The 25,921-nt window shown below is 43.4% G+C and overlaps 1 protein-coding gene across 1 annotated transcript in view; it reads left to right on the top strand.

The window, feature by feature from the left end:
• The window catches only part of MAPRE1 (microtubule associated protein RP/EB family member 1), a 30,005-nt gene extending 20,349 nt beyond the window's left edge, over positions 1-9,656 (top strand). Inside the window, exons 6-7 of the mRNA XM_081096995.1 lie at positions 5,348-5,500; positions 7,919-9,656. Coding sequence (XP_080953121.1) covers positions 5,348-5,500; positions 7,919-7,975 — 210 coding nt within the window. The 3' untranslated portion in view covers positions 7,976-9,656. The remainder of the gene's footprint in view (positions 1-5,347; positions 5,501-7,918) is intronic.
• The last annotated feature ends 16,265 nt before the right edge of the window (positions 9,657-25,921 follow it).

Raw genomic sequence — 25,921 nt, forward strand, 5'->3', positions numbered from 1 at the left:
TGTCCACATCCCCCCCATTAACCCCCAACCTCCCCCCCACACACAAACTCATGCTCCCATCCCCCTGTTGTCCATGTCCATTGGTTTGGCTTATATACATGTATACAAGTCCTTCGGTTGATCTCTGAAATGTCTTCTTTAGGATTAACTAATATCCTGAAGATACATGTCAGGTCTATGGATCAGAACAAATTTAGACTTTTAAACATTTTCTCACTAATCCTGGTAGTTATTTTGTTTGTTTGCTTTTGAATGATTCTCTTGATTAACCCCAGTTTTAAAATTGCGATGCTTTGTTATCTTAGTGAGTTTGAGATTGGACTCTTCTACTTTCCCAAAAGCCACGTCCTAAAACCTGGGGGTCACAACTTTGTTTTAATCCTGACCCAGTCCCTGCATCTAGGAAACCAGGACAGAAAAGCCTGCCCAAAGATCATGTTTTTTAATTTATTCTCTAATTTGCATGTGGCTCATGGTCCTGGGTGCCTGAGGAGTGTCGAGGTGACTGGGTCACCAGCCCCATTAGTGTGGCTGCTTTGAGCAGCCTCTGGGTGCTGTCACTGAAGTGTAGAAGTTCTGGAGACTTCCTGTAACTGTCGGTTTTCAGGCCTGGATGTACACAGGGAGCAGTGTCAGAAAAACAGAGTGAGGGTTGTTAGTGGTGAGACCGGGTGACCAGCACAGGGCTGATCTCGAACCCTCAGGAGAAGAGGCAGAGGCTCAGCTGGTGTCCTGTATGAGGGGGCACAGGCTTTGGGATGCATAGATTTGAGGACTATCCCGGCTCTGCCACTTGGAGCACGTCAGTTAATCTCTCTGAACTTACTGCCTCCTGTGAAGTGGGCTCATCATATTTTGCTCACGGTAGTTGAGTGGATTACGTGAGCTGATGTATGTCAAGTGCCTGGAATGGTGTTGGGATAAATAGGGTAATGGCAGTTGTGGTTATTATGGTTCCTGTGCGTTGTCTTGATACAGTGAGATAGGTCTTGAAGTTTTTCTTAAAAGTTCACAGGAATAAAATATTTTGCGTATGAAATGAGTACACAAGTGTTAATACCCTGTATGGAACACTCGAACATTAATAGCAAAACCAAAAATAGCTCACACTTTTAGAGTGCGTATGCCATTATGTTATTAAGCACTTTAATTTCACTTTTACATTAGCCCTATGAGGTGTTACAGATAAGGATAGTGTGGCTCGGGGAGGTTAAGTAACTTGAGCTGGGATTTGAACCCAGCTCATACTCAGCTGGTTCAACCCTGTCTCGGAAATATTTTGGTCTGCACAGGGTTGTGTTTTTTTTATACATATTTTTTATTGATTTCAGAGAGGAAAGGAGAGGGAGAGAGAGAGAGAAACATCAATGATGAGAGAGAATCATTGATTGGTCGCCTCCTGCACGACCCCCACTGGGGATGGAGCCTGCAACCCAGGCATGTGCCCTTGACTGGAATTGAACAGGGGACCCTTCAGTCCGCAAACCATTGAGCCAAACCAGCTAGGGCTGCAGAGGGTTGTAATTTAAAAAAATTTTTATTTTTTTATTTATTTTTATTTTTTTAAATATATTTTATTGATTTTTAACAGAGAGGAAGGGAGAGAGGGATAGAGACTTAGAAACATCGATGAGAGGGAAACATCGATCAGCTGCCTCCTGCACACCTCCCACTGGGGATGTGCCCGCAACCCAGGTACATGCCCTTGACCAGAATCGAACCTGGGACCTTTCAGTCCGCAGGCCGACGCTCTATCCACTGATTTTAGCTTCTCTTCATGTTGCCAAAGGCTTTCCCCACATCCTGTTACTCCCTTGTTACATGATCTTTCTGGCCCCTGAAAATATTTGAATTTGTGGCCCTAACAAAGGTGTGGAGGTCTGGGGTTATGACCAATAGGAGAAGTAGAGCCAGATGAGTTTGTTAGGATAAGAGAAGAGTGTATTCTATACAAATTACCTTCTAGTGTTCATATCATTGGGAGATCTGCAGCAATTCCACATTCTTAAGTCATTCTGGAGAAATTTACCTTTATTTGATTTTATTCCAGAGCAACACTTTTCAATAGAAACAGAATGTGAACCAGAAATGTGAGGCACATATATAATTTGAAATTTTTAATAGCCACATTAAAAAAAAGTAAAAAGAAACAAGGTTAAATTAACTCTAATAACACATTACCCATATATCCAAAATATCATTCTGACATAATCAATATAAATAATTATATTTATATAATTATGAGATGTTTTACATTTGAAAGCCCACATTTCAAGGGCTCAGATAGCCACGTGTGGCTCATAGCTGCCAAATGGGCCAGTGCAAGTTCTAAGCATTCTTTTTGGGGCTTCTTAGATTATAGCTCTTACTTTACTACAAGAGAATGTTCTAAGAGTGATATTGATTAGTAGCCACAGATTTTTAATAACCTCACAAAGAAGCATTTAGAGGAGTGCCAAGTGACATAGTGCGTACTTACTGTTCCTTGTGGAATTGTAGTTATTGAGTGATAGTGAGGAGGAATGCTTCTTTGATCTTGTAGGTGGGGCCCAGAAGGCTGGGTTCTGGTGCCCTGGATGATGTGTAGGCCAGAGAAGGTTTAATGATTTGTGAGGGAGGCACTAGTGAAATATGAGCTAGCATACCTTTTTAAGGTATTCTGGTTTTCCTTTCCTTCTTGGTCACTAATGTGATTAGAAGGCCTTTTCCCAGCTTTTGGATCTTGCAACTGAAGATCCAAGGCAGCTTCCCATTGCTGGGGTTGGTCAAATCTTGCCCTTCTATTCCTTTTTGTATTGCACATTGGGGCTGATAGTTTAAGGCAGCGGTTCTCAACCTGTGGGTCGCGACCCCTTTGGGGGTCGAACAACCCTTTCACAGGGGTCGCCTAAGACCATCGGAAAACACAAATAATTACATATTGTTTTTGTGATTAATCACTATGCTTTAATTATGTTCAATTTGTAACAATGAAAATACATCCTGCATATCAGATATTTACATTACGATTCATAACAGTAGCAAAATTAGTTATGAAGTAGCAACAAAAATAATTTTATGGTTGGGGGTCACCACAGCATGAGGAACTGTATTAGAGGGTCACGTCATTAGGAAGATTGAGAACCACTGGTTTAAGGAAAGGCAATTGGCAGCAGTTAAAAGCTGGGGTGGGGAGAATTTGGGGAAATGGAAAATTTAGTTTGTTTTTTGTTTTTGTTTATGTTTTTTTTGACAATTTAGTGTTGCTGGCTACTGGGTAATGGTAGTACTTTATTGAAACTTTCATTTATTTTAAAAAGTGATTTCTGTGGTTGATAAAGGTATTTCTTGATTCTTCTGATGTGGTCTGTTCAGGCCTTTTATGATGAATATTAACATTAAGTCTTCGATAGCCCTAGCCACTTTGGTTCAGTGGATAGAGCGTCGGCCTGCAGACTGAAGGGTCCCAGGTTTGATTCCAGTCAAGGGCATAGGCCCAGGTTGTGGGCTTGATCCCCAGTAGGGGGGGTGCAGGAGGCAGCCAATCAATGATTCTCTCTCATCGTTGATGTTTCTCTCTCTCTCTCCTTCTCCCTTCCTCTCTGAAATTAAAAAGAAGTCTTTGATAGAATGGTCTTGCTGGTTCTAGTCATCTGCTCCACATCTCTGGATGGTTCTTGACTGCAGGTTATGAAGGGGAAACTAGACAGGGGCAGTACTGATCCCTCTGGTTGTGTCTGGCTTCTTCATCAGGCTGTAGGGAAGCTAGATCAGCTGTTCACTTCAGTTTTTGCAGCTATGAGTTCAGACTAGGTTTCTATAGTGCCTTCTGGCTCTCAGATTCCCTGCTACCCAAATTGTTCCCATCTGCTTTACCTTTGATTTCCTGGCTTGGTTTTCCATGTGCCCCTAGCCCAGGGGTGGGCAAACTTTTTGACTCGAGGGCCACAGTGGGTTTTTAAACTGGACCGGAGGGCCGGAACAAAAGCATGGATGGAGTGTTTGTGTGAACTAATATAAACTCAAAGTAAACATCATTACATAAAAGGGTACGGTATTTTTTTTTTAGTTTTATTCATTTCAAACAGGCCGGATCTGGCCCGCGGGCCGTAGTTTGCCCACGGCTGCTAGCCTGTAAATTCCATGAGGATTTTATGCTGCATGTTATGCCTTGTAATTTACATTTAGTGAGAGTTAAAGTGAATTCACATGCCATAGATTCAAATATACTGGAATGAAGATGCACCATGCTTAAAATACATAAAGGACCGGGAGAATTGTTATAACTTTTATTACTCTTGGCTAGTTAAGAGTCCTGGCCTAAGCACCGAGATTTATTTCTTTATTGTCCCTTTGTGGAAATGAGAGCCCCTCAGTGGAGCTCCTAGAAGCTCCTGCTGCATGTACGGTGAGCAGATGAGGTGCTCAGTGGAGGGATCTAGCAGTGGAATGTGGTGGGGTCTGTTCCCTACCTCCACTGTCTTCTCTCCCTTTTCAGACTCTTCAGAGACAGACAGGTGCCAGGACATTCTCCACAGAAGATGTTTCTCTTCTGAGTTAAGGACCTCCCCCGCCCCCCCGCCCCTCTCGCTTCCCCCAATATACAGGAGGAGTGGAAGGGAAAAACCATTGAGTTTTCTGTGCCCAGGCCTCCCTCCGTCCTAGCTGTTTTTGGCTAGTATTAGTCATCTTTAACTGGAACCTCCTGGCTCGCCATTTCTACCCTGTCCCCTGGACCAGACCCTCTGTTTCCATTGACCTCCACATGCAAAAATATATGAACTTGATGGACCAATGGTAAGAACTCAATTTATGATTGAGTCCTGCTGGGCTGGATTTGGCTTCTATGTTTGCCTCAGGCTCCTGGATCTTTTCTCAATGCCTTAGAAGTTCTTGAATGTTCATGGCGTTGTCTGCCCTTTTGTGAGAATTATTATATTTAAGGTGGCCATGAACAAGCCCATGTTATTTATTTATTTTAAATATATTTTTATTTTATTTCAGAGAGGAAAGAAGAAGGAGAGAGAGAGAGAAACATTCATGATGAGAGAGAATCATTGATTGGCTGCCTCCTGCAAGTCCCCCACTGGGGATCAAGCCCACAACCCGGGCATGTGCCCTTGACCGGAATCAAACATGGAACCTTTCATTTCACAGGCCGACGCTCTATCCACTGAGCCAGACCGGCTAAGGCAAGCCCATGTTATTTATCTGGGGCTGGAGAAAATTGATACTAAACTAAAATGGGTTTTTGTCCATGTTAGAGAATTTGATGAAAGACCATATCTCCTTGTGGGTTAGATGTTTGTCTGATATGTTATTGGTACATGAATTCCAAGTTTCTCACCCTTTTTAATGTCTTGTGCAGGTCAACGTATTGAAACTTACTGTCGAAGACTTGGAGAAAGAAAGAGATTTCTACTTTGGAAAGCTAAGGAACATTGAATTGATTTGCCAGGAGAACGAGGGGGAAAACAACCCTGTATTGCAGAGGATTGTGGACATTCTCTATGCCACAGATGTACGTTTTGACATGAGGATATTTGCCATTTTGCCACCTAAGAGAAAATGAATTTTATCTGGTTGGTTTTGGCAAACTCAGTGCTGATGCTTGTCGAGTTCCAGCATAGCATTCACAAAGGACTTCATCTTTGACTCTTCAAAGTCAGCCAGAGGGTACTTCTGCCAGCTTCAGCCTTTGCCTTGAGGTCTGTGAGCCCTTGAGGCAGGAATAGGAAGAAGTAGGTGGCTGGTTTGCCCTGCTTCTGTAGTTTGTGGCTACTGATAGGTGATGAGTGCCACAAAATGATCATGCTGCACCATCCCCTCTCCACACCCTGCAGCCTAGAACCCTCAGCCTGAGTTGTTGCCTCCATTTTATCAGGGCCCCTCTCATGCTCTGGAGAGCCAGGCACATGGCTCCTTTTTTATGTGCTGCCCACAGCTGTCAGAGTGTACCTTTGCTCCTCCCTCCCAAGACTGTCTGATTCCCATTTCCTCAAAGTGCTTTGTGGTCAGATTTATTGGGAATCCATGTGTTTACACAGCCAAATCTGATTGTGTGTGCGTGTGCGTGTGTGTGTGTCTCTATATGTATCTGTGTATATATATATATATTGATATGTGTATATATATATTTTTTTTTAAAAAAAATATATTTTATTGATTTTTTACAGAGAGGAAGGGAGAGAGAGAGAGAGAGTTAGAAACATCGATGAGAGAGAAACATCCATCAGCTGCCTCCTGCACACCTCCCACTGGGGATGTGCCCGCAACCAAGGTACGTGCCCTTGACTGGAATCGAACCTGGGACCTTTCAGTCCGCAGGCTGACACTCTGTCCACTGAGCCAAACCGGTTATGGCTGTATATATTTTTTAATACATTTTTATCGATTTCAGAGGGGAAGGGAGAGGGAAAGAGAGATAGAAACATCAATGATGAAAATCATTGCTCAACTCCTGTATGGCTCCCACTGGGGATTGAGCCCACAACCCGGGCATGTGCCCCGACTGAGAATTGAACCATGACCTCCTGGTTCATAGATCTATGCTCAACCACTGAGCTATGTTGTCTGGCTGAATCTGCTGATATTAATCATTACATTAGCTGACCAGGGAAGACTGATTTTTCCTCGATTTAGGATTTGGTATCTTGCTGTATCCACTGTTTAGTGGCTATATTATAATTTTTCTGCATTCCTAGCAAGGTCTATAGTATATGTCTAAGTACTTTGTAGTATATATGTAGTATACAGATAAAAGGTACATGTTGTTATTAATACTGTTCTTCAAACATATCAAGTAAATTTGAGGGATTAAAACGACTGAAAAGTGAATAATTTGTTAAATAAATTCTTATTTTAGGCTTGCTCTGTGCCAGATAACAAAAACAAAGATGATGAGGATATAGGGGTTCTTGTTCTAGTCTGAGTATTATTTTATTTTTTTGAGTATTATTTTACTTGAGTCATATCTTAAGTAAATTCAGCCATAGAGATTTGTTAAAAAAAAAAAAATAAGATGATGGTTGAAGGGAAGTGTAATTTTTATGTTATTGTAGCTATTAGTATATGCCAGAATACCCTAGAGCTTGTATGAGGTGAGAGCCCCAAATCTGATTTCCCATGATACTAGTGTTGGGTCAGACATGTTTATGTGTATACACAACACCCACAACACTCCTAAATAGCAGGCATGGTCCTAAATGCTGTCAAAGGAATGTATAAAGGAAAAGCTGCCTATAGTATAGGCAGTTTATTGAGAGGAGATGGTAGAACTGAAATTTATGGTGACCTTAGGGATTGTTGAGGGTAACTTGTTTTTTCGTGTTTTTTTTTTTTTTTTTTTTAATTGATTTCACAAAGAAGAAGGGGGAGGGAGGGAGGAAAGGGGAGAGAGAGAGAGAGAGAGAGAGAGAGAGAGAGAGAGAGAGAGAGAGAGAAAAGCATCAATTATGAGAGAGAATCACGGGTCAGCTTCCTCTTGCACACCCCAATCGGCTGCCTCCTGCACACTCCCTACCGGGGATCAATCCCATAACCAGGCATGTGCCCTGACCAGGAATCAACCATGACCTGGGTTGACAACCACGGAGCCATACCAGCCGGGCTAACTTTTTTTTTTTTTTAAAGCATCTTATTGAAGTAGAATTGACATAATGAACTGCACATATTTAAGTACAACTTGATGATGTGAAATCATCACTATAATCAGGCCAATGTATACACGTCCATTACCATTTGATTGTGCTCAGTGTTTGTATTTTGTGAGATGTGATTCATCTGCCTAAGGAATAAAATAGGGGTACCCTGGCCTTATGCCATTAAATACCAAGTGTGTGGTAGAGGCAGGACTCTAAATTTGAGGAAAGTGAACCCACATTAGAAGCTGATCATTCACTGTTGAGTAATAGCTTTCCATTTCATTTTCCTATTTTAGGAAGGCTTTGTGATACCTGATGAAGGGGGCCCACAGGAGGAACAAGAAGAGTATTAACAGCTTGGACCAGCAGAGCAACATCCGAATTCTTCACTCCAAATCATGTGCTTAACTGTAAAATACTCCCTTTTATTATTTTTAGAGGACTCACTGGTTTCTTTCCATAAGCAAAAAGTACCTCTTCTTAAAGTGCACTTTGCAGAAGTTTCACTCTTTTTTCAATAAGTTTGAGTTAGGAGCTTTTACCTTGTAGCAGAGCAGTATTAACATCTAGTTGGTTCATTTAGGGAACAAAGAGGCTGACCATGGGCTCACCATATGGATGCTGGTAACACTGATTGCTGGGGAAGGTGTTTTTATGTGATACGCTGAGGTGGATACCTCAGTAGTGAAATGTAAAGACTGATTTTAATTTTAAGCTAATGTGAAATCTTGGCAGAGAACGTTTTAATAAAAGAATGCCTTAAGAGTATTTAAATTACGTTTGCATATTTCAAAATATAAAATGTAACCTGATAGGAGAGTTTGTGTGTTGCCCTTGTGTCTGGGAAGGAAGGGCCAGAACTTGGAACCTTTAGAACTTGCTGTTCACAGGCCTTGCAGAGCTGCTTGAATCTTCATAGGCCTAACCTTGGCCCAGAAGGAAAATTTTAAAAGTTGCTCTCTAAAGCCATTTGGTGTCCTTGACCAATTGCATCTCTGCAAGAGGCATTGTTGGCTGAATGAATAGAGGGTATATTTCAGCCCTGAGATATTTGAGTTGAATAGCTTGACATTCATTAAGCATTTCTCTGATGATTTTTCCAGTTACCCCTGAAATTTCTGTGTATTGTGTCTTTGGGAAATGAGGTGTGTTCAGTTTTAAAATCTAACAACTACTTTTGGGGACTTGCCCACATCTCTGGGATTTGAATGGGGGTTTGTGTCCCATTTTGCTGTCTTTGAAGTTTACATTTAACATGTTTTCCTGCATCCCTGGCCCACTGGGGACTCCTCTTTGGCTCCTTAAAGTTTACTGCTTCGAGTGAAAGTTCAGCAGGCAGGTGATCATGCTGCAAGTTCTTTTTGGCCTTCTGACGAAGGGAGTGATCAGCGAAGGCCATCGCTACCCTGAGATCTGCAAGGCTGGCTGTTTTTGGTACCTGCTGTCCACAGCCCTCCACTGTTATCAGAATACTTTGCCAGTGCACTAATCTCCTTGGAGATAAAATTCGTTAGCGTGTTACTAAATGTTAATTTTCTTTTGCAGAAAATACAGTACCATGTCTGAATTAATTATTAATATTTAAACTATTTCATTCCTTAACACCCCTCATTTGCTTTGCCTACCTTCTATTCAGTTCCTTTGTTTGGCAGAATTCTGCAAAATGTGTGTCACCCACTACTGAGCTTGTTCAGCCCCTGATGTAATTGTATTGATTTGTTGATGGTGGTAGTTTGTCCTAAAATGTGTGTAGAAAGCAGGTATTTTATAATAAATTGTTGTGTAGTGCATGCTCTGTGTGAAATTCAGAGAGAAACCCAGATTCAGTGATTAACAATGCCAAAAATGCAAGTAACTAGCCATTGTTCAAATAACAGTGGTGCTATTTCTCTTTTGTGGCCTTTAGACTTTTGTTGCCCTAAAATTCCATTTTATTGGGAACCCATTTTCCACCTGGTCTTTCTTGACAGGGTTTTTTTTTTTTTTTTTCTACTTTTAAGCAGTTTCTAAATAAAATTCTGTATTTCAAGAGTGTCATGTCTTCTGAAATTTGTCTTGCCCTGGTATGTTCTTTTAGGTTCAAATGATAAGGTACTGATACTTCTTTCTTAAATTAGTATTGATCTTTTAAAAATCTTTTACTGTTTTTCAAATGTGCTTATTTCTCAGCCTATTCGTTTCTTCCCCTCTATTCTTCACATTGCATTTCTCAGCCTCCATCTGTTGTAAATTCTCATACTACTATGAAAGGTCTTCCAGAAGTCCAAGGATTGGCCAAGCTCCTGTGAAAATAGCCTTTTTAGGCTATTTCCTCCTGAGATATACAGCAGGACCATGGGGAGATTCTCCCCCCCCCCCCACCCCTTTTTCTTGAAAGTATGTTTGAGAGGCCGGGAGCACAATCTTAATCTATAAAATAAACATGAAAATTTTCACCATTTTTTCCTCCTTTTTAAAATTCTCTCCTGTAAGAAATGAATTCAAAAGGAGACTTGCTCCCATTTTCAATATGAAATAACTTAAATGGGTAGAGGGCAGTTTTTTTGTATGATCTTTAGAGTACCTGCCACAATTTGGATGCTTTGTAAACCCAACTTGACGATTTTGACTAGAGTTACACCCACATTACTTCCTCTAAAGTGAATGGTGTTATGTATGCATCTTCAGAAGGAATTTGACACCATATGTGTTGGTAATGTAAAAAAGGAGATACCTCCAGGAGTGCATGGAGTTTGTGAAGATACTGTTGGGTAATGTCAACTGAGAAGTTAGCTTGGAAAGAGTGAAGCTGAAACTGTACCTTTGACCTAAGTCTGTTGACCTGGCTCTTTAGGCTGAGGCACATAAATTCTGTTAATGTGACTGACTCAGGTTAGGTCACTGGTACAGTAAATTTGAATAAGCTGCTTGGTTTGCTTGGCAAGTTCTGTGGTGCATGGAGGATAAGTAAACAGATGGGTTTTCTGGCTTGGATTTAGGATTCACTCATGCTGGTGGTCCTCAAACTGATGGTCTTCAGGATCACCTGGGGAACTTGATTGACAACATATTTCTACAGTCCATCCCCAGAAATTTCAAGTCAGGAGATTGAAAATCTGCCTTTTACTATGTACCTCAGGTGACCTGGGCTTGATATAGTCCTCAGACCTGTACTTTGCCTTTACATATATACCTGCAAGTTAAAGTCTAATTCTGGCAGGGGTGGGCAGGTAAGGGGATTAGTCCTTCTAGGTTGCTCCTAGCTTTGTGACTTTTGAGCTAATTGACCTCTCTTCTTGTTCTGACCTGCAAAACAGGGATGATGCTGGAGTGCTTCCCTCACTGGGTGCTTGTTGGTATCAGAATGAGCTGACAGCAACTATGACGTTATGGCCCTGCATGGGTTCTTCAGATCCAATCTGAAATTCTGTTTCTAGATCAGAAAAGCTTAGGGCAGGGTTTTGTGTCCTGAAAAATCAGGATTCCTTAAGATACGCTTTGAGTATTTGTAAAATAATAGGATCTTTCAATGTTTCTTTTTCAGCTTGGTGGTATTGATGAGCCTCGCTCCTTTCACTTTCAGACTATGATTTTCACCGTTTTTTCCAAGTGAGGTCAGGGTCTAAACACACTCAGCCATTTTCTTTTAAATGAAGATTCATGGATTTAAAAAATTGTATTTTCTTTAAGAATATCATACTGTGTTTGAAAGGAAGCATTTTCTTTTGCTACAACCAAAGAGAAGAGAGAAATTTTTCTTTAGGATTGTTTTTAAGATTTGGAATGAGGAACTCCTTTTGTGATGTCCACCATAGTTTACTATAGTCCACAAATAAAACCTAGGAATTAAGCCTGGTCAGCTTTATCAGATTAACTTGCGAGTATGTCGGTGACCTAAATCTGACTGCTGTTAACAGAGAGTGGGAGTAATTGCTTTGAAGCAAGCTGAACCTGAGCCTGTGGTCAGTGTTTGTGAATGACCAGTCATTTTGCCGGTCTGACACTGTTGCTATTGATTTCAAGTGACTAGGTCATACTTTTTTTTTTAACATTTTAATTTTTTTAGAATATATTTTTATTGATTTCAGAGGGGAAAGAAGAGAGATAGAAACATCAATGATGAAAAAGAACCATTATTGGCTGCCTTCTGCATGCCCCCGACTGGGGATTGAGCCTGCAACCCAGGCATGTGCCCTTGACTGGAATTGAACCGGGTTCCCTTCAGTCTGCAGGCTGATGCTCTATCCACTGAGCAACACTGGCTAGGGCAATATGTCATACTTTTGAATTCATACTTTCCATTTATAAAAATTTAAGACCAGATGAGTTCATATTTATTTCTGATGCTTGGTATTTTTTCTTATAGTTTTCACCTGTGAGGATATACCTGAGAATGCAGAGTCCTTGCCTGAAAGAAAACCCAGGGTGGGTTTCCGTACTTTCACATTGAACTTAACTATAGATAGAACCATTAACCCGAAGGCTTAAGCCAGATTGTTGCACAGTGCTAACTTGTGAAGGTCTGTTTCCCTTTTGGCTTAATATGAATTGGAAAGTAATGTTACCTTAGTTCTTGGAGCATAGAAACTTTTTGTTGAGGTTGTAGTCAGATAGCTTCATTATTTTTGTTATCTAGGTAAGCAGGTCTAGCATAGAGTCGGATTTCTAGGCCCCTCAATTCAGGATCTTAAATCATACATATATATATGTTAAAATTTAAATAATCTGTATTTTCTTTTTATTGAAGGCTCCGAGGTTCTGAAATGTAAGATGAAAATAACCTTCACAGCCCTAGCTAGTTTGGCTCAATGGGTAGAGTATTGGCATGCGGACTGAAGGGATCCTGGTTCAATTCCAGTCAAGGGCATATGCAGGCTCAATCCCCATTATGGGGCATGCAGGAGGCAGCTGATCGATGATTCTCTCTCATCACTGATGTTTCTCTCCCTCTCTCTTCCTCTCTGAAATCAATGAAAATATATTTTAAAAAAAGAAAGCCTTCATAGACATATTTTTGCAGATGAGGAGAGGCAAATCTTTGACCTGTGACCATTTGAAAGCAAACCAGGTTAGCCACCAAAGTCTAGAGAACTTCGTATCAAGAGAGATTTATTTTTTTAAAAATATATTTTATTGATTTTTTTTACAGAGAGGACGGGAGAGGAATAGAGAGTTAGAAACATCGATCAGCTGCCTCCTGCACACCACCTACTGGGGATGTGCCCTAAACCAAGGTACATGCCCTTGACCGGAATCGAACCTGGGGCCTTTCAGTCCACAGGCCGACGCTCTATCCACTGAGCCAAACCAGTTAGGGCTCAAGAGAGATTTAAAATTGCAAAGTGATCTGTCAGCAGTTTGGAATTCTATGTCTTACCTCAAAAAAAAAAAAAATCCCTTAACTCTTTCCTGGTTTACTTGGAGTGGTTTTCACAGTCTGCAGGAATTACTACTGGGGGGGATAGGATGGACATGGGTATGAGGAAGAGGAGGAGGAGTAATTTGTTCTATTTACTGATGTCTTTAACTTTCAGTTTTGGTGGTAGAATGAGATTTGGGAAGCTGGTAGGTGAGATTCAGTCCATCAGGGAAAGTCTTAAAGCCGGCTTTAAGGCTTTTACTAGTTTCCTCTGGGAACAGAGTTGAGTTTCTAAGATTCATTCTTAAGGAATGATTCACAACTTGTAGTGTAGACAAGTCAAGTTCAAGGTTAAATAAGCATACAAGTGGGTAGACAGAATATATAACAGGAGCGTGTGGCTAGAGCCCTTCTCTGAACTTTACCAAAATGAACGAGGGAGACGTTTATGGTCAGGAGGCCCAGGACCGGGAGTTGAGACAGTGTCCTCTTCCAGGTCTTGTATCCCTGGTCTGCAGAACACGGCTTTTCATTGGCTCAGAGAGCGAGAAGGGCTCCTCTTTCATCCCTTCTGAGCCAGAAAAAGTTACTTAGGTCTATAGAAGCCAATAGGTACTGGACCAGGAAAGAGTTGGGAGTGCCCAGTTTTGGCAACTGTTGCCCCTGGCGCCAATTTCATCAGTTGAGGGACAATTAGGTTCAAAGGCCAGTGTTTCTCAGCATCAGCTAAATACATTTTGCATGAGATATTTGAAAAAAATTCTCATTGACAATGAAATTGTAAAATGTATAGCTTTTGTGTTTTAATAAAAGTTTTGACTCTAAAAGAAGAGGCTTTGACAGGAGAAGTAACAAGGGGTTCATCAAATGTTTGGCTTTCCTTCTGCAGGCAGCAGCAAACTGCAGGGTGAGCTTTGCCAATACATCCATCTCTAATCGCTGTTTAGTGCAAGAATCTAGGTGTATCGTACCCAGATCTGTCATGGTTCATCCTAGTTTCAGCTTGAGTGACCTTCACATTTCTTTCCTCTCTTGCTTGCTTCACAGTTGTTTTATCATGTTGCTATTTATATTTCTCCTAAAGGGGCCCGTTTATATATTTTGAAGTAGTACTAGTGATTTTAAGCATACCTCAAGGTCGTCTGAATTTTAGCATTCTAAAGGTTTCTAACTTGATATTGCCATTTTTTTTTGGGGGGGGGGTATTTTATATGTTTTTCTACAAAAATAGTGTGAGAATTAACCATGTGTAATTATATATGACTGTTGTTTTTACTTTGATATTTTAAATGCTGCTTGGAAAAGTGGGGTAAACTGTGTGTTTTACTACAGGTAGTTATAGGCTGTTCCGAACTGTCCCTGTGTGTGCACCTCCCTGCTTATTAATTTTTAATGGATGAGAAACGAAATAATACTTCAGTGTCGAATGACATAATTATTTAAAAAAGTTCCCAAGAATTTTTAACTCTCTGTCTCCCCCCCCCCCCTTGCATCTTTAAGAAGTACTTTTTCTTTCTTTTTTGGGGGGAGGAAATGGGTAAGTAACCACATTGAGAATCTGCCTTTTTTCTTGAATTACAGCATTTTGAAGTCGATCTTGTTTGTGTTTGAAAAGGAAAAAGCCTCTGTTCTTGGCTAACATGTTTGCCTGAGATCGAAGTCTGAACAGGAGTGCATCTCCTACCCATTTCTAGAACAGTTTTACCTGCCTTTGGCCTTAAGTCATCTGCCCCTACAAATTCTTGTAAACTATTCAGCAAACCAAGTTGTATATTACAAATTTTGAAAAATATATAAAAGTTGAGGATATGTTTGTTTTTTTAAACTTTATTGAGGAATAATGAACATATAATTGTATATTAGGATACAGGTATTAATGTTTTAAAACCCACAGTGGTAAAGTTGGAGAGACATTGGCCTTGCTGCTGAGTGGAGTGGAGGTGCCTTCCCTGGAGCAGGTAACTATCTGCCTCCCTGTAGGCCTGGCACCACACGCTGGGGATGGAAGGAGAATGTTTGGTTTGCTGGATAATTGCTTTGTAAGAAACTGTAGGGGCAGATGACTTAAGGCGGGTACAGCTGTCCCTCTGGCAGCATCCCATCTCCACTCTTAAGGATCAGAATCTCCTTGGGATTGGCAGTTGATGCCTGAACTAGTCTCAAGTGGGACTTGGAACTTTTTTTTCAGAATTAACGTTTGTGCAGAGGTTTATCTGGGAGATTTTTTTTCTTCCAAATGCCCTCCCCTCCAATTTTTTTTTTAATTTACATTCTTTTTAGGTGGGGGTGTCCTGAACTTTTCCTTACCTAAAAGAATGCATCTTAATATTTCTCCTTTTTTTCTCATGTTTCTTGCCAGGGAAGGAAAAGTATATTTATTATGACAGAATTTAGCATGTTTAGCCTGTATAAAAATATTGACAAATGCAGGAACTTCTGTAAGTAGAAATGATAACGTTGTATTGGAGATGAAAGCACTGAGCCAAAAAACACACCACACTGGTGACAGTCAAATGTAGGACCTGTGAGCCTTGTTTTTAAAAAAATAAACACTCCTGGCTTCTTAAGACCTCGTTTAGTAAAACTGGTTTAAAAGACCTGTATCTTTTATGACATTTCATTGAACCACTCTACTTTTAATGTTCTACAATGTGACAAAATCTTTATTGATGAAATGGGAGCAGAAATTTTTTCTATCTGTTGGTGTTCTCCTTTGTGGTGTAGGTCTGGGGAATGTCTTGTGTGGTGGTCAGTTACATGTCAGTAACATGTAGGTCACTATGAAATGCGATTTAGCTGGATATCTTTAAGTCCAGACTCCATGTCCCCTGTTGAAATTCCCCAAGAGATTTACCATTGGCCAACCTATCCTGCTATATTGTGCCATGGGCCGAGTGAATAATGCCGCACCAAGTCCAGGCCTGCTCTGAAGCCTGCATTTGTAGGACCCCCCTCTCACATACAGTGCCCTTGTAGCCTTCTTTTCAAAGAATTGCACTCACACAGAGGACATGTTAAGAGAGCTGCTGTGCCCTGTCCTGTACTAACTGGGGGGGCCAATTGGCCTCTGGTTTTGGTGAACCTGCTTTATCACAGGGCCCCCTGGCATTTCCGCATTTTCCATGAGAGGTGGGCGTTCTGTGCTGTGTTTGTCCTGTGGGACATTTTGTACTCATACTTGTCCTGGCGATGTGTGCTGTAGCTCCTGTCACTGTCTGCTGTAAGTTCAATTTCATCAATAAAAAGAATGTCTCAAATTGGATGAAAATGGCTGCGTTGTTATGGTTTGTGGGATGGATTCTGTTGTTCTGTTTTGTGTTCTGCACGTGGAATTCTGTCTCCTTTCCTGGTTCTCAGTGTGGACAGCTGACTCTGCAGGTAGGTGGAAGCCTCCGGAGTTCCACGGCAACTTCAGAGAGGAGCTACTTTGGATACAGGGACAGCCGCCAAGATGTCTTCCTCGAGGTGGAAGGGGAAAGTCACTAAACCTCTGTCAGATGTGTCTGTTGACATTGGCTGGGGAGATCATATTGGGTGAGTGAGGGTTTGGGGAGTAAGTAATTTCTAAAAGATTGGACACCTGGGCCCTAACATATGTTTGCCTGAGATCAAAGGCTGAACCGGAGAGCATCTCTTTACCTGTCTTTGGCCTGAAGTCATCTGCCTCTACAGATTCTTAAAAACCAATGATTCAGCAACCCAGTTGTTCTCCTTCCATCCCTAGTGTGTGGTGTTAGTGGCTGTTCAAGCGCCACTCCTGTGTCCAGGTTTGTACAGTTCCTGGCTCCTGCCCCAGAGCTGGTAAACTTTAGGAAATAGGTTTAGGCCCATGGGTGTGGCTTTCCTGATCTTACTCGTTTTCTATTCTAAATAGAAATTTAATTCTATATCTGAAGTTTCCTTCTTCCCAGTATCGGAGGACTACTTCTCTCTGGTTCTTGTTCTTTTCCTTATTACCTTTTGGGTATCTCTGTTGCTCTCCACCAATGTGTTTTTCATTGGTTGCCTCAGTCCACGAACATAGAGTTCCCTTTCTTCTGATTAAACACATTTTTCTAAAAAATTTTTAGTTTTGAAATAATTAGCATTTCCTAAATAGTGTAAGAATGGTGTAAAGAACTCTTTGCCCCTAGTGGCTAATTGTGAACATTTTGCCATGCTTGCTTTGTCATTATATGTGTGTGTTGAACCATTTGGGAATAAATTAGACACTGCCCCTTTGCCCTGAAATGCTCAAGTGTATTATTTCCTAACAGCAGGGATGTTCCCTTATAACCACAGCACAACAGTCAAAAGCAGGGGATGTTAATTCAGTAATATCTGAGAGTGTGGAACTCGCTTCCAGCTGTCACCAATGGTCCTAATGGCCCTTAGAGGTTTATTTTATTTTATTGTTGAAACTATTACATATGTCCCCTTTTTATCCCCATTGACCCCTCTAGCCTTTAGAGTCCCCCCTTCCCTCCCCTCCCTCAGTCTGGGATCCATTTTGGGTCATTGCCTTTAGTTGTTGGCTCTCTTCAGTCACCTTTAATCTGGAACAGTTCCTTAGCCTTTCTTTGTTTTTCATGACACTGACATTTTTAGAGTAAAACCCAGTTATTTTGTAGAATTGCCTGCAGTTTCGGTTTGTCTCATTTCTCCAGACTTGATTCAGGTTAGGCGTGTTTGTCGGTAATACCAGCTGTCAGTGATGGGCCCTGAGTGCGGCACACCAGGAGGCATGCCGTGGCCTTCTGCTCTCCCGTTGGTGATGTTACTCGAATTGTCAAGACTTTAAAGCAAAACAAAACGTGCTTATTTTCTTCAAACGTACCCATGCTTTCCTGCTTTGTATAAATGTGATGATACATGTGCCTTTCGTTAGTGCAGACTTTTTTGTATTCCTTTATTCTTTGCCCACCTTTTGCCACAGCCCCCAACTCCCTATAACCCACGTCAACACCTAGTGTGTGTCCTTTCATGCTTTTCTCTCTACTCATGACTTTGAACATATTGACGGTACAGCCCCTCTCCTAGACCCAGACAAGAAGGCTGTGGGTTGCCACATCCCTCTCCACCTGTGAAAGAGCCCATGGGGCCAAGAGGATATGGCCATCCAGAGGCTCCCCTCCCCCACTGCTCTATGTACTGGTATTTTCTACCCAAATGTCTTTGAACCTGATTCCAGGGTCTGTGGGTGCCTGCTTCCTAGTGCATCAGTTTTGAGGCAGCTCCTCCTTGTGAGTGCTTGGGTGAGGATCTGAGCACAGGTGTACTGATTTTTCAGACATCCCTCTTCTGAGAGCCATTCACTTTCTTTTTTGCCACTGTGAACATGCTGCAGCAATCACTCTTGTGCAATGGTCTTTCACAGGTTAGTAATTTAAATCGCCACCCACCATTGAAATAAATTTTAAAGATTGCTGTGGACCTTTTCTGAGTTAAAAAAATAGAGATTTAGAAGTCCTTTGTAATCTCACCTGCCAGAGATAATTGCCATTACACATGGAGCATAATTTCCCGGGCGGGGTTTCTGTGCTTGTGCTAGCACACACATGGTTAACAGCAGTGGGTGCAGAAATCCATTTCTGCAGCCTTTTTTTTTACTAGGGACCTTTAATGGCCATGTTCAGTGGCCTTTTCGTCTCCTTATCTTGGCCCACTTTGAAGCATCCCGTCCTCCTCGCTGACTCATCCTGTCTTGTCTGTGTTTCTCCTTTTTCTGTCTCCTAAATGTAGCCACTCCTCAAGTGTTATTTCCAGGTATTTGTTTTTTTATTTCTAATTGGACGGTTCAGCATAACAAGCATCAGGCTACTTTCCCTCTTTGCTCCCTTTTCTAGAAATGTTTCTGGCATTTCCCTCAGTTACCCTGAGATTTGGCTTCCAGATCTCCTTTCCTTTGGCTCATCTCTCTCCTTTGGTCCTTACATCTGAGCTGCTGCCAAGACACTGTTAGGTTAGGGCTCTGCTGGCCAGTGTCTGTCTGTCTGTCTCTCATGTTCATAATTGCCCTTCATCCTATTCAGCCTCCCTGGCAAGGTAATTTAAAATGCTACATTCTACTTCCATTTTTCTTTTCTCTCCCACTCTTCCTCCCCTCTTCTTCCCTCCCCCAGGAGCCCTTTGCCAAGCTGGCTCCTTTGCTCTACTGAGCATGTGTGGGGCTTGAGTCCTTCCTGGCCATTCCCCTGCCATCCTAGAGTACCCTCTCCGTTCCTGCTGGTGGGACTTGCTAAAGAGGTGAACTCACCGGCTCCCATCTTCCATGGAGGTGCCACGGATCCAGTGGAAACATGTCATTTATGTTCTCAGAGCAGAGCTGCAGGGAACAGACCTCTACGCATTCTGCCCGGACCCTTTGCTACTGTGAGGAGGGTTCTGTCACTTCTCCCAAAGAAGTCCTGTCTCTGAGGGCATCAGAGGGCAGTGTTGGGGGAGGTGTAGGAAGTGGACAGTTGGGCCCTCCTGCTTCCCCTCTGGTGCATGTCTTTGACCCTTTGGACACAGGCCTGTCCCCGGGCCTTACTTTCCTAATCAATTGTAGTTGGGTCACCTCATAGCCTCCTAAATCTGTAAAAAGGTAGACCCCTTTAGGAAGCCCCTGGCTGTAAGCCAGGAGTATAGTAACTTGAGAAGCCCCAGGGCTTCAGAAGGACAACTTTCCATCAGGGAAAGGGAACTCAGGTGTAAGCTTGGAAAAGTTTCCTGCTGGAGAGGCCCCTATGGCAGCAGTTCTCAACCTGTGCGTCGCGACCCCTTTGGGGGTTGAATGATCCTTTCACAGGGGTTGCCTAAGACCATCGGAAAACTCATATAATTACATATTGTTTTTGTGATTAATCACTCTGCTTTAATTATGTTCAATTTGTAACAATGAAATTGGGGGTCACCACAACATGAGGAACTGTATTAAAGGATCGCGGCATTAGGAAGGTTGAGAACCACTGCCCTTTGGGAAAAGGGATGCTCATCAAATGGGTGCTGGGGTGTCCATGGGGCCACCACCCCTGCCTTAACCCTGACTTCTTTTCCCCCTTCCTGTGACCCAGCTAGGTCAGCCTCCCACGGGGCCCTTACAAAGACTGGACTTAAGGTGACTATGATTCCCTATTCTAGGTTAACATCAGAATCTTTCGAGAACTTAGAGAGTCCTCAACTGGAAGAGGTAAGAAAACCGGAGTTGGTGACGGGAGGGTGTATTCCAGCGCCACCCAGACATCACTCATAGGCATAGAATAAAAGTCTGTGTCGGTTATCAGTCTCTCACCAGGGGTTGCAAACTCAGATATTTACAAAGCCAGATAGGAAACTGAAGTGTGTGCTAAGGCAGGCTGGTTCTTCCATTTTAAAGCACTGCATGGGCCAAATGCAGCAAATCTGAGGCTACCCAATGGCAGCCTCTCCATGGACTAGACCTAATTTTCTTCAGCCCAGTTGTGATAATGGTGCGATGGGTTGTACAAATTACTATCAAGCCAGATAAGTATTTAGTATCTATTATGAACTTGGAGCTGGGGAATTACAGAGATAATTAGTATAAATTAAATTAAGATTAAATTAAGATAAATATGCCCTTGCTCACTATGAGAGGAGTAATAACAGGAACCATCATTTATTGTGTGACTGCAGTTTGCTGGGCCTTTGCATGTGTTCAGATGTTGTTTAAATTTTACCACAACCCTGCAAAGTGGGTATTGTGGATCTCTTTTGCTGATGAAGACACTTGTGGCTCATAGAAGCGATGTAATATGCCCAAGATAATTTGCTGTGAAGTAGGGAGCCAAGCAGAATTCTAGCCCATGCTGTCTACACGTTTGGACACATGCACTAGTATAACACATGCATGGCAGATATGAACAAAGAGTTTAGGAGTACAGAGGTGGCAGTGGTGACTCCTTGGAGGAGGTGCCATTTGAGCCAGACTGAAGAACGGGTAGGAGTTCACCTCTGGGCGAGATGGTCAGTAATACAGAGGAAACAGTGTATGTAAAAGCGGCGTGCTTGCTGTGTGGGGATGTGGGCGAGCCCTTGCTGTGCCTGGACCACAGTGTGTGCATTGAAACTGGAAAGATAGGTCAGGGCTGCATCACAAAGGGTTTTGAATGCCACACGCAGTAGTTGGAGGTGGCGGGAGCAGCCTGGAAGATATTAGAGCCGATCAGATTTGCCTTCCAGAAAGATGATAGGTGCCAGTGTTGGGAGGTGGATTGATAGGGAAAGCCAAATTCTGGTCCCAGTGAGTGGAAGCCACTGTACTTGTTCCAGCAAAAGGCCAGGGTTCAGGTTGGGGCAGGGATATCATGAGAGGAGGATTTAGATGTAGGAGATGGATCGCAGTAAGAACTAATAGGAGGGGCAGTAAGAATGCGTAGGAGGAAGAGGGAAGAGCCAAAGATGGTGCTCAGATTTCTAATCTGCGGGCCTGCATGGCTGGTGAGAGATTAGCTAGTTTATCTGCCTGGCCCCGTGAAGGCAGGTCTCCACACTCTTCACTTGAGTGTCCACACTCAACAAATGTGTGTAGATATTGAGGGAGTGGATGAAAGTTTACCGGAGATGAGCATTTTGCTTGGTTGGTGGGGTTGGGGTTGGGAGAGTGAATAATCCAACCTCCACTAAAGTTTTCTTGACCGAAAAAGCCCAAAGCAGCACGTCTCAGTGAGCAGCTCTTAGTGGTTATATGTCAGAGTCCACACCTGCAGTCTTTTGGGGGAGGCAGACTTTGAGAATCTGAGCCTTTACTAACCTGAAGCATTGTGCCAAGTATCAGAGTAGGAGCTAAAGAGAGTCAGCATTGTTGATTGTTGAGAGATGGAGGGGTGGGGAAGGCTTTTAGGGGGATGTGGGAGGTGAGGAGGAGGAGGAGGAGGAGGAAGCTGTGAGTCCCTGATGGAGGGAGAGGACTACATGAGCTTCCACGTGTGTGCAAATGAACTGTCTGGGCTAGTCAGAACCAAATTGGCTGGGGAACATAGAGCTGGATTTCTTGGAGGCTTGAATTCTGACAACTGAAGATTTGAAACAATATAGTTACTGAACTGAGCACCTTGTAAATCAGAGTCCTGTTATGTGTAAGGTGGGACCTTGGCACGTCTGCTAAACTCGCTGAGCCTCAGTAGGGGAATCTGTAAAAGAGGAATTTGCCAAAGTCAGGAGAAGCAGGCTAGATCTTTCTTGGTCTTCCTAGATCTGAAAGTGGTCAGTTAGTAACATGCCGTAACACTGCATGCTCTGTCCTTTCCCAAAGGCTGGGTCTCGGTCTCTCTCTCTCTCTCTCTCTCTCTCTCTCTCTCTCTCTCTCTCTCTCTCTCTCATTCTCTCATTAATCCTGACCCGAGGATATTTTTCCATTGATTTTTAAGGAGAGTGGGAGAGAGAGGGAAAGACAGAGAGAAACATCGATGTGAGAGAAACACATCAATTGGTTGCCTCTTGTATGAGCCCCAACCAGGGCCTGGGCCAGAGAGGAGCCTGCAACCAAGGTATGTGCCCTTGACCAGAATTGAACCTGGGACCCTTTGGTCCACAGGCTGAGGCTCTACTGAGCCAAACCGGCTAGGGCAAGGTTCTCTCTTTTCATCAGATGTGCTTAAAAATGTTCAGGGCAGGAAATCAGCCTTCTTAGTCCCTGGTTCTTATAGTAATATTTGTTCCAGTCACCCACCCTAGGTAGATTCCCGTCATCATCCATCACCTTTAGCCAGCCGTCCACCGTACAAGATGAGTCTCAGCCGTTTACAGAGCTACACCTGGGCAAGATTAAGAAAATATTTGAGGACAACATGAACTCGACCGGAGGTAAAGCTGCACTGTGGCCTTAGTCTCCTGGCTTTTGCACAGGGAGGGACCCAGGACCTGTGGTGTTTGGAGTATTCAGGTTTGACAAACATTTTTGCATCCAGTGTCTCCTTTATTGTTAAAAAAGTGTTGTAAGCATATTGGAGGCTACTTGGGATATAGAAAAAAAATATCCCTAATCCAAATATCTAAATGTAACTACTGTCAGCACTTCGGTATATATTTTTTCAAAAAATTTTATATGTATGGCTTATTACCTATTGCTGGGTAACAGTATTCCCACAAACTTACTGACTTAAATGACCACATTTATTATCTCACACTTTCAGTGAGTTAAGAGTCGAGACCAGCCGTGGGCAAACTATGGCCCGCGGGCCGGATCCGGCCCGTTTGAAATGAATAAAACTAAAAAAAAATAACACCGTACCCTTTTATGTAATGATGTTTACTTTGAATTTATATTAGTTCACACAAACACTCCATCTATGCTTTTGTTCCGGCCCTCCGGTCCAGTTTAAGAACCCATTGTGGCCCTCGAGTCAAAAAGTTTGCCCACCCCTGGTCTAGACATAGCTTAGTTGGATCCTCTGCTCCAGGTCTCACTACCATGCAATGAAGGTGTTAGCTGGGGTTGTGGTGTCATCTGGGGTTTGACTGGGGAAGGATCCACTTCTGAGCTCATTCAGGTTGTTGGCAGAATCCAGTTCCTCGCAGCTGCAGGACTCAGGGCTTCCGTTTCTTGGCTGGAAGCTGCCTTCAACTTCTAAAGCTGCCTATAGTTCCTGGCCATGTGGGATTCTCCAACATGGCTGATTTAAAGGCTCAAGCCAGCTAGGGAGATAGAAACTCCACCAAGATGGGTGCTATAGTCTTATCACATGGTAATGTAATCATGTACACGTGGTCCTGTACATCCCATCACCTTTGCCATATTGGTTAGAAGTGAGCCACAGGTCCCACCACACTCAAGGGAAGGGAATTGCAGGGAGACATGAACACTAGGAGGCGGGCCTGATGGGGCCTCTTACACATATGGCTATGTGTGTTCTTACATGTCTGTAATTGTGCTGTATATGTAATTCCAGACCCTTCTCTTTCTCTTAATGTTGATACTCTTTAAGGGTGTTTTCATACTGCCATGTGGTCTTCCAAACCATCATTACCAATAAATGCAAGTGTTCTACTGGTTGACGAATCCCTTCCTTTATATTTGGACATTTAGGTTTATTGAGTTTAATAACATTGTGAAAAACATCCTTTTTGTATCAAATGTTTTCTCTCTACACCTTGATTTTCACCCTTGGGATGATACACATAAAGTTAAATAGTAGGAATACTTAAAGGCATTTATATCCCTGAACTATGAACATCAATGCTAGGGCCCTGTCTACTCAAGCCATCAATTTCTTTTGAGTTTTACAGCCACACTATAATGTGGGCAGGAAAGGAAAACAAATCTTGTTTACAAATAAGGAAAGTCAGTCTGGAGAGGGACCATTTGTGTCTGACCTGAAGATGAGATGATTCCTAATTGGAGTTCTTTCCTGCTCATGCTTGGCAGCCAGGAGTTGCCACCTGTGTCTTGGAGGACCCTGACAGCGCCAACTTTGGCCATGATTTTGATTGTGTTTTTTTTGAATAGGTAATATAGTCATGCAGTTCAAGATTCAAAATGCACTTTCCCATGATACCTTTTTGTTATACAGAGAAATGTCTCCCTCTGCTGGACAAGCACAGAAGTGGGTATAGTTGCTTCCACCTTTTTAAAATATGCAGTGGGAGCCTACTCCCCATAATTCTACTTGCTATTTTTTCAGCTTTATTGAGGTATAATTGACAAATAAAACTATAATACATTTAAAGTGTACACTGTGATGATTTGATATTAGTATCTACACTAATAAAAGAGAAAAATGGTAATTGGCATACGACGCTACCCTTTTCATTGGCTAATCAGGGCTATATGCAAATTAACTGCCAACTAAGATTAGCAGTTAACTGCCAACAAGATGGCGGTTAATTTGCATATGTAGGCACAATGCACGGAGGCGAAAGGGAAAGCAGGAAGAAGCCCCCTGCCACTGACAGTGATCGGAAACCCAGGGGGGAGCTAAGAGCTGGGGGGCAGGGCAAAGGTGGCCCTGGGGCCGCCTTTGACCTGCCACCCAGCCATGATCGGAGAATCAGGCGCCTTTGCCGCCCTGGCCAGTGATAGCAGGAAGTAGGGGTGGAGCCAGCGATGGGAGCTGGGCACGGTCGAAGCTGGCAGTCCTGGGACCTAGGGGTCCCTTGCCTGGGCCTAAAGCGGAGCCCATGATCGTGGGGCCGCTGCAGCTGTGGGTCCCTGCTGCCTGGGCCGGACGCCTAGGCCAGAGGCGTTAGGCCTGGGCAGGGGTGGAGCCTGCAACCACGGGGAGCTGGGGGTCCCTTGGCCAGGCCTGACACCTCTGCTGGAGGCCTCAGGCCTGGTCAAGGGGCCGATCCGGTGATTGGTGATCGGAGGGTGATGAGGATCAACTCCTCTGGCCGAGGCATCAGGCCTGGGTGGGGGGCTGAGGGTCCCCTGCCCAGGCCTGATGCCTGGGCCAGAGGCCTCAGGCCTTGGCGGGGGTCAGATCCAGTGATCGGGGGGAGATGGAGGTCCCCTGTCCAAGCCTGACACCTCTGGCGGAGGCGTCAGGCCTGGGCAAGGGGCCAATCAGGCGATCGGAGGGTGATGGGGGTCTACGCCTCTGGCCGAGGCATCAGGCCTGGGCAAGGGGCAGAGCCAGCAATCGGAGGGGTCTGGGGGTCCCCTGCCCAGGCCTGACGCCTGGGCCAGAGGCATCAGGCCTGGGCTGGGGGCAGAACCAGTGATGGGGGGAAATGAGGGTCCCCTGCCCAGGCCTGACACCTCTGTCAGAGGCGTCAGGCCTGGGCAAGGGGCCGATCCTGCGATTGGAGGGTGATGGGGGTCAACGCCTGAGCGCTCCCAGTATGTGAGAGGGGGCAGGCTGGGCTGAGGGACACCCCCCCCACACACACACACCCAGTGCACGAATTTCGTGCACCGGGCCCCTAGTACATTATAAAAGGATCCCCACAATTGCCTGTTCCTTGCTTTTTCAAAAAATAATTTTTACCAAAGTTTCCCCTCTTGCTTTTTACTTACTATGTCTTGGTAATCTTTTCATATCAA

This window comes from Myotis nattereri (assembly GCF_964212035.1).
Source record: "Myotis nattereri genome assembly, chromosome: 8".
Lineage (NCBI taxonomy): Eukaryota > Metazoa > Chordata > Mammalia > Chiroptera > Vespertilionidae > Myotis > Myotis nattereri.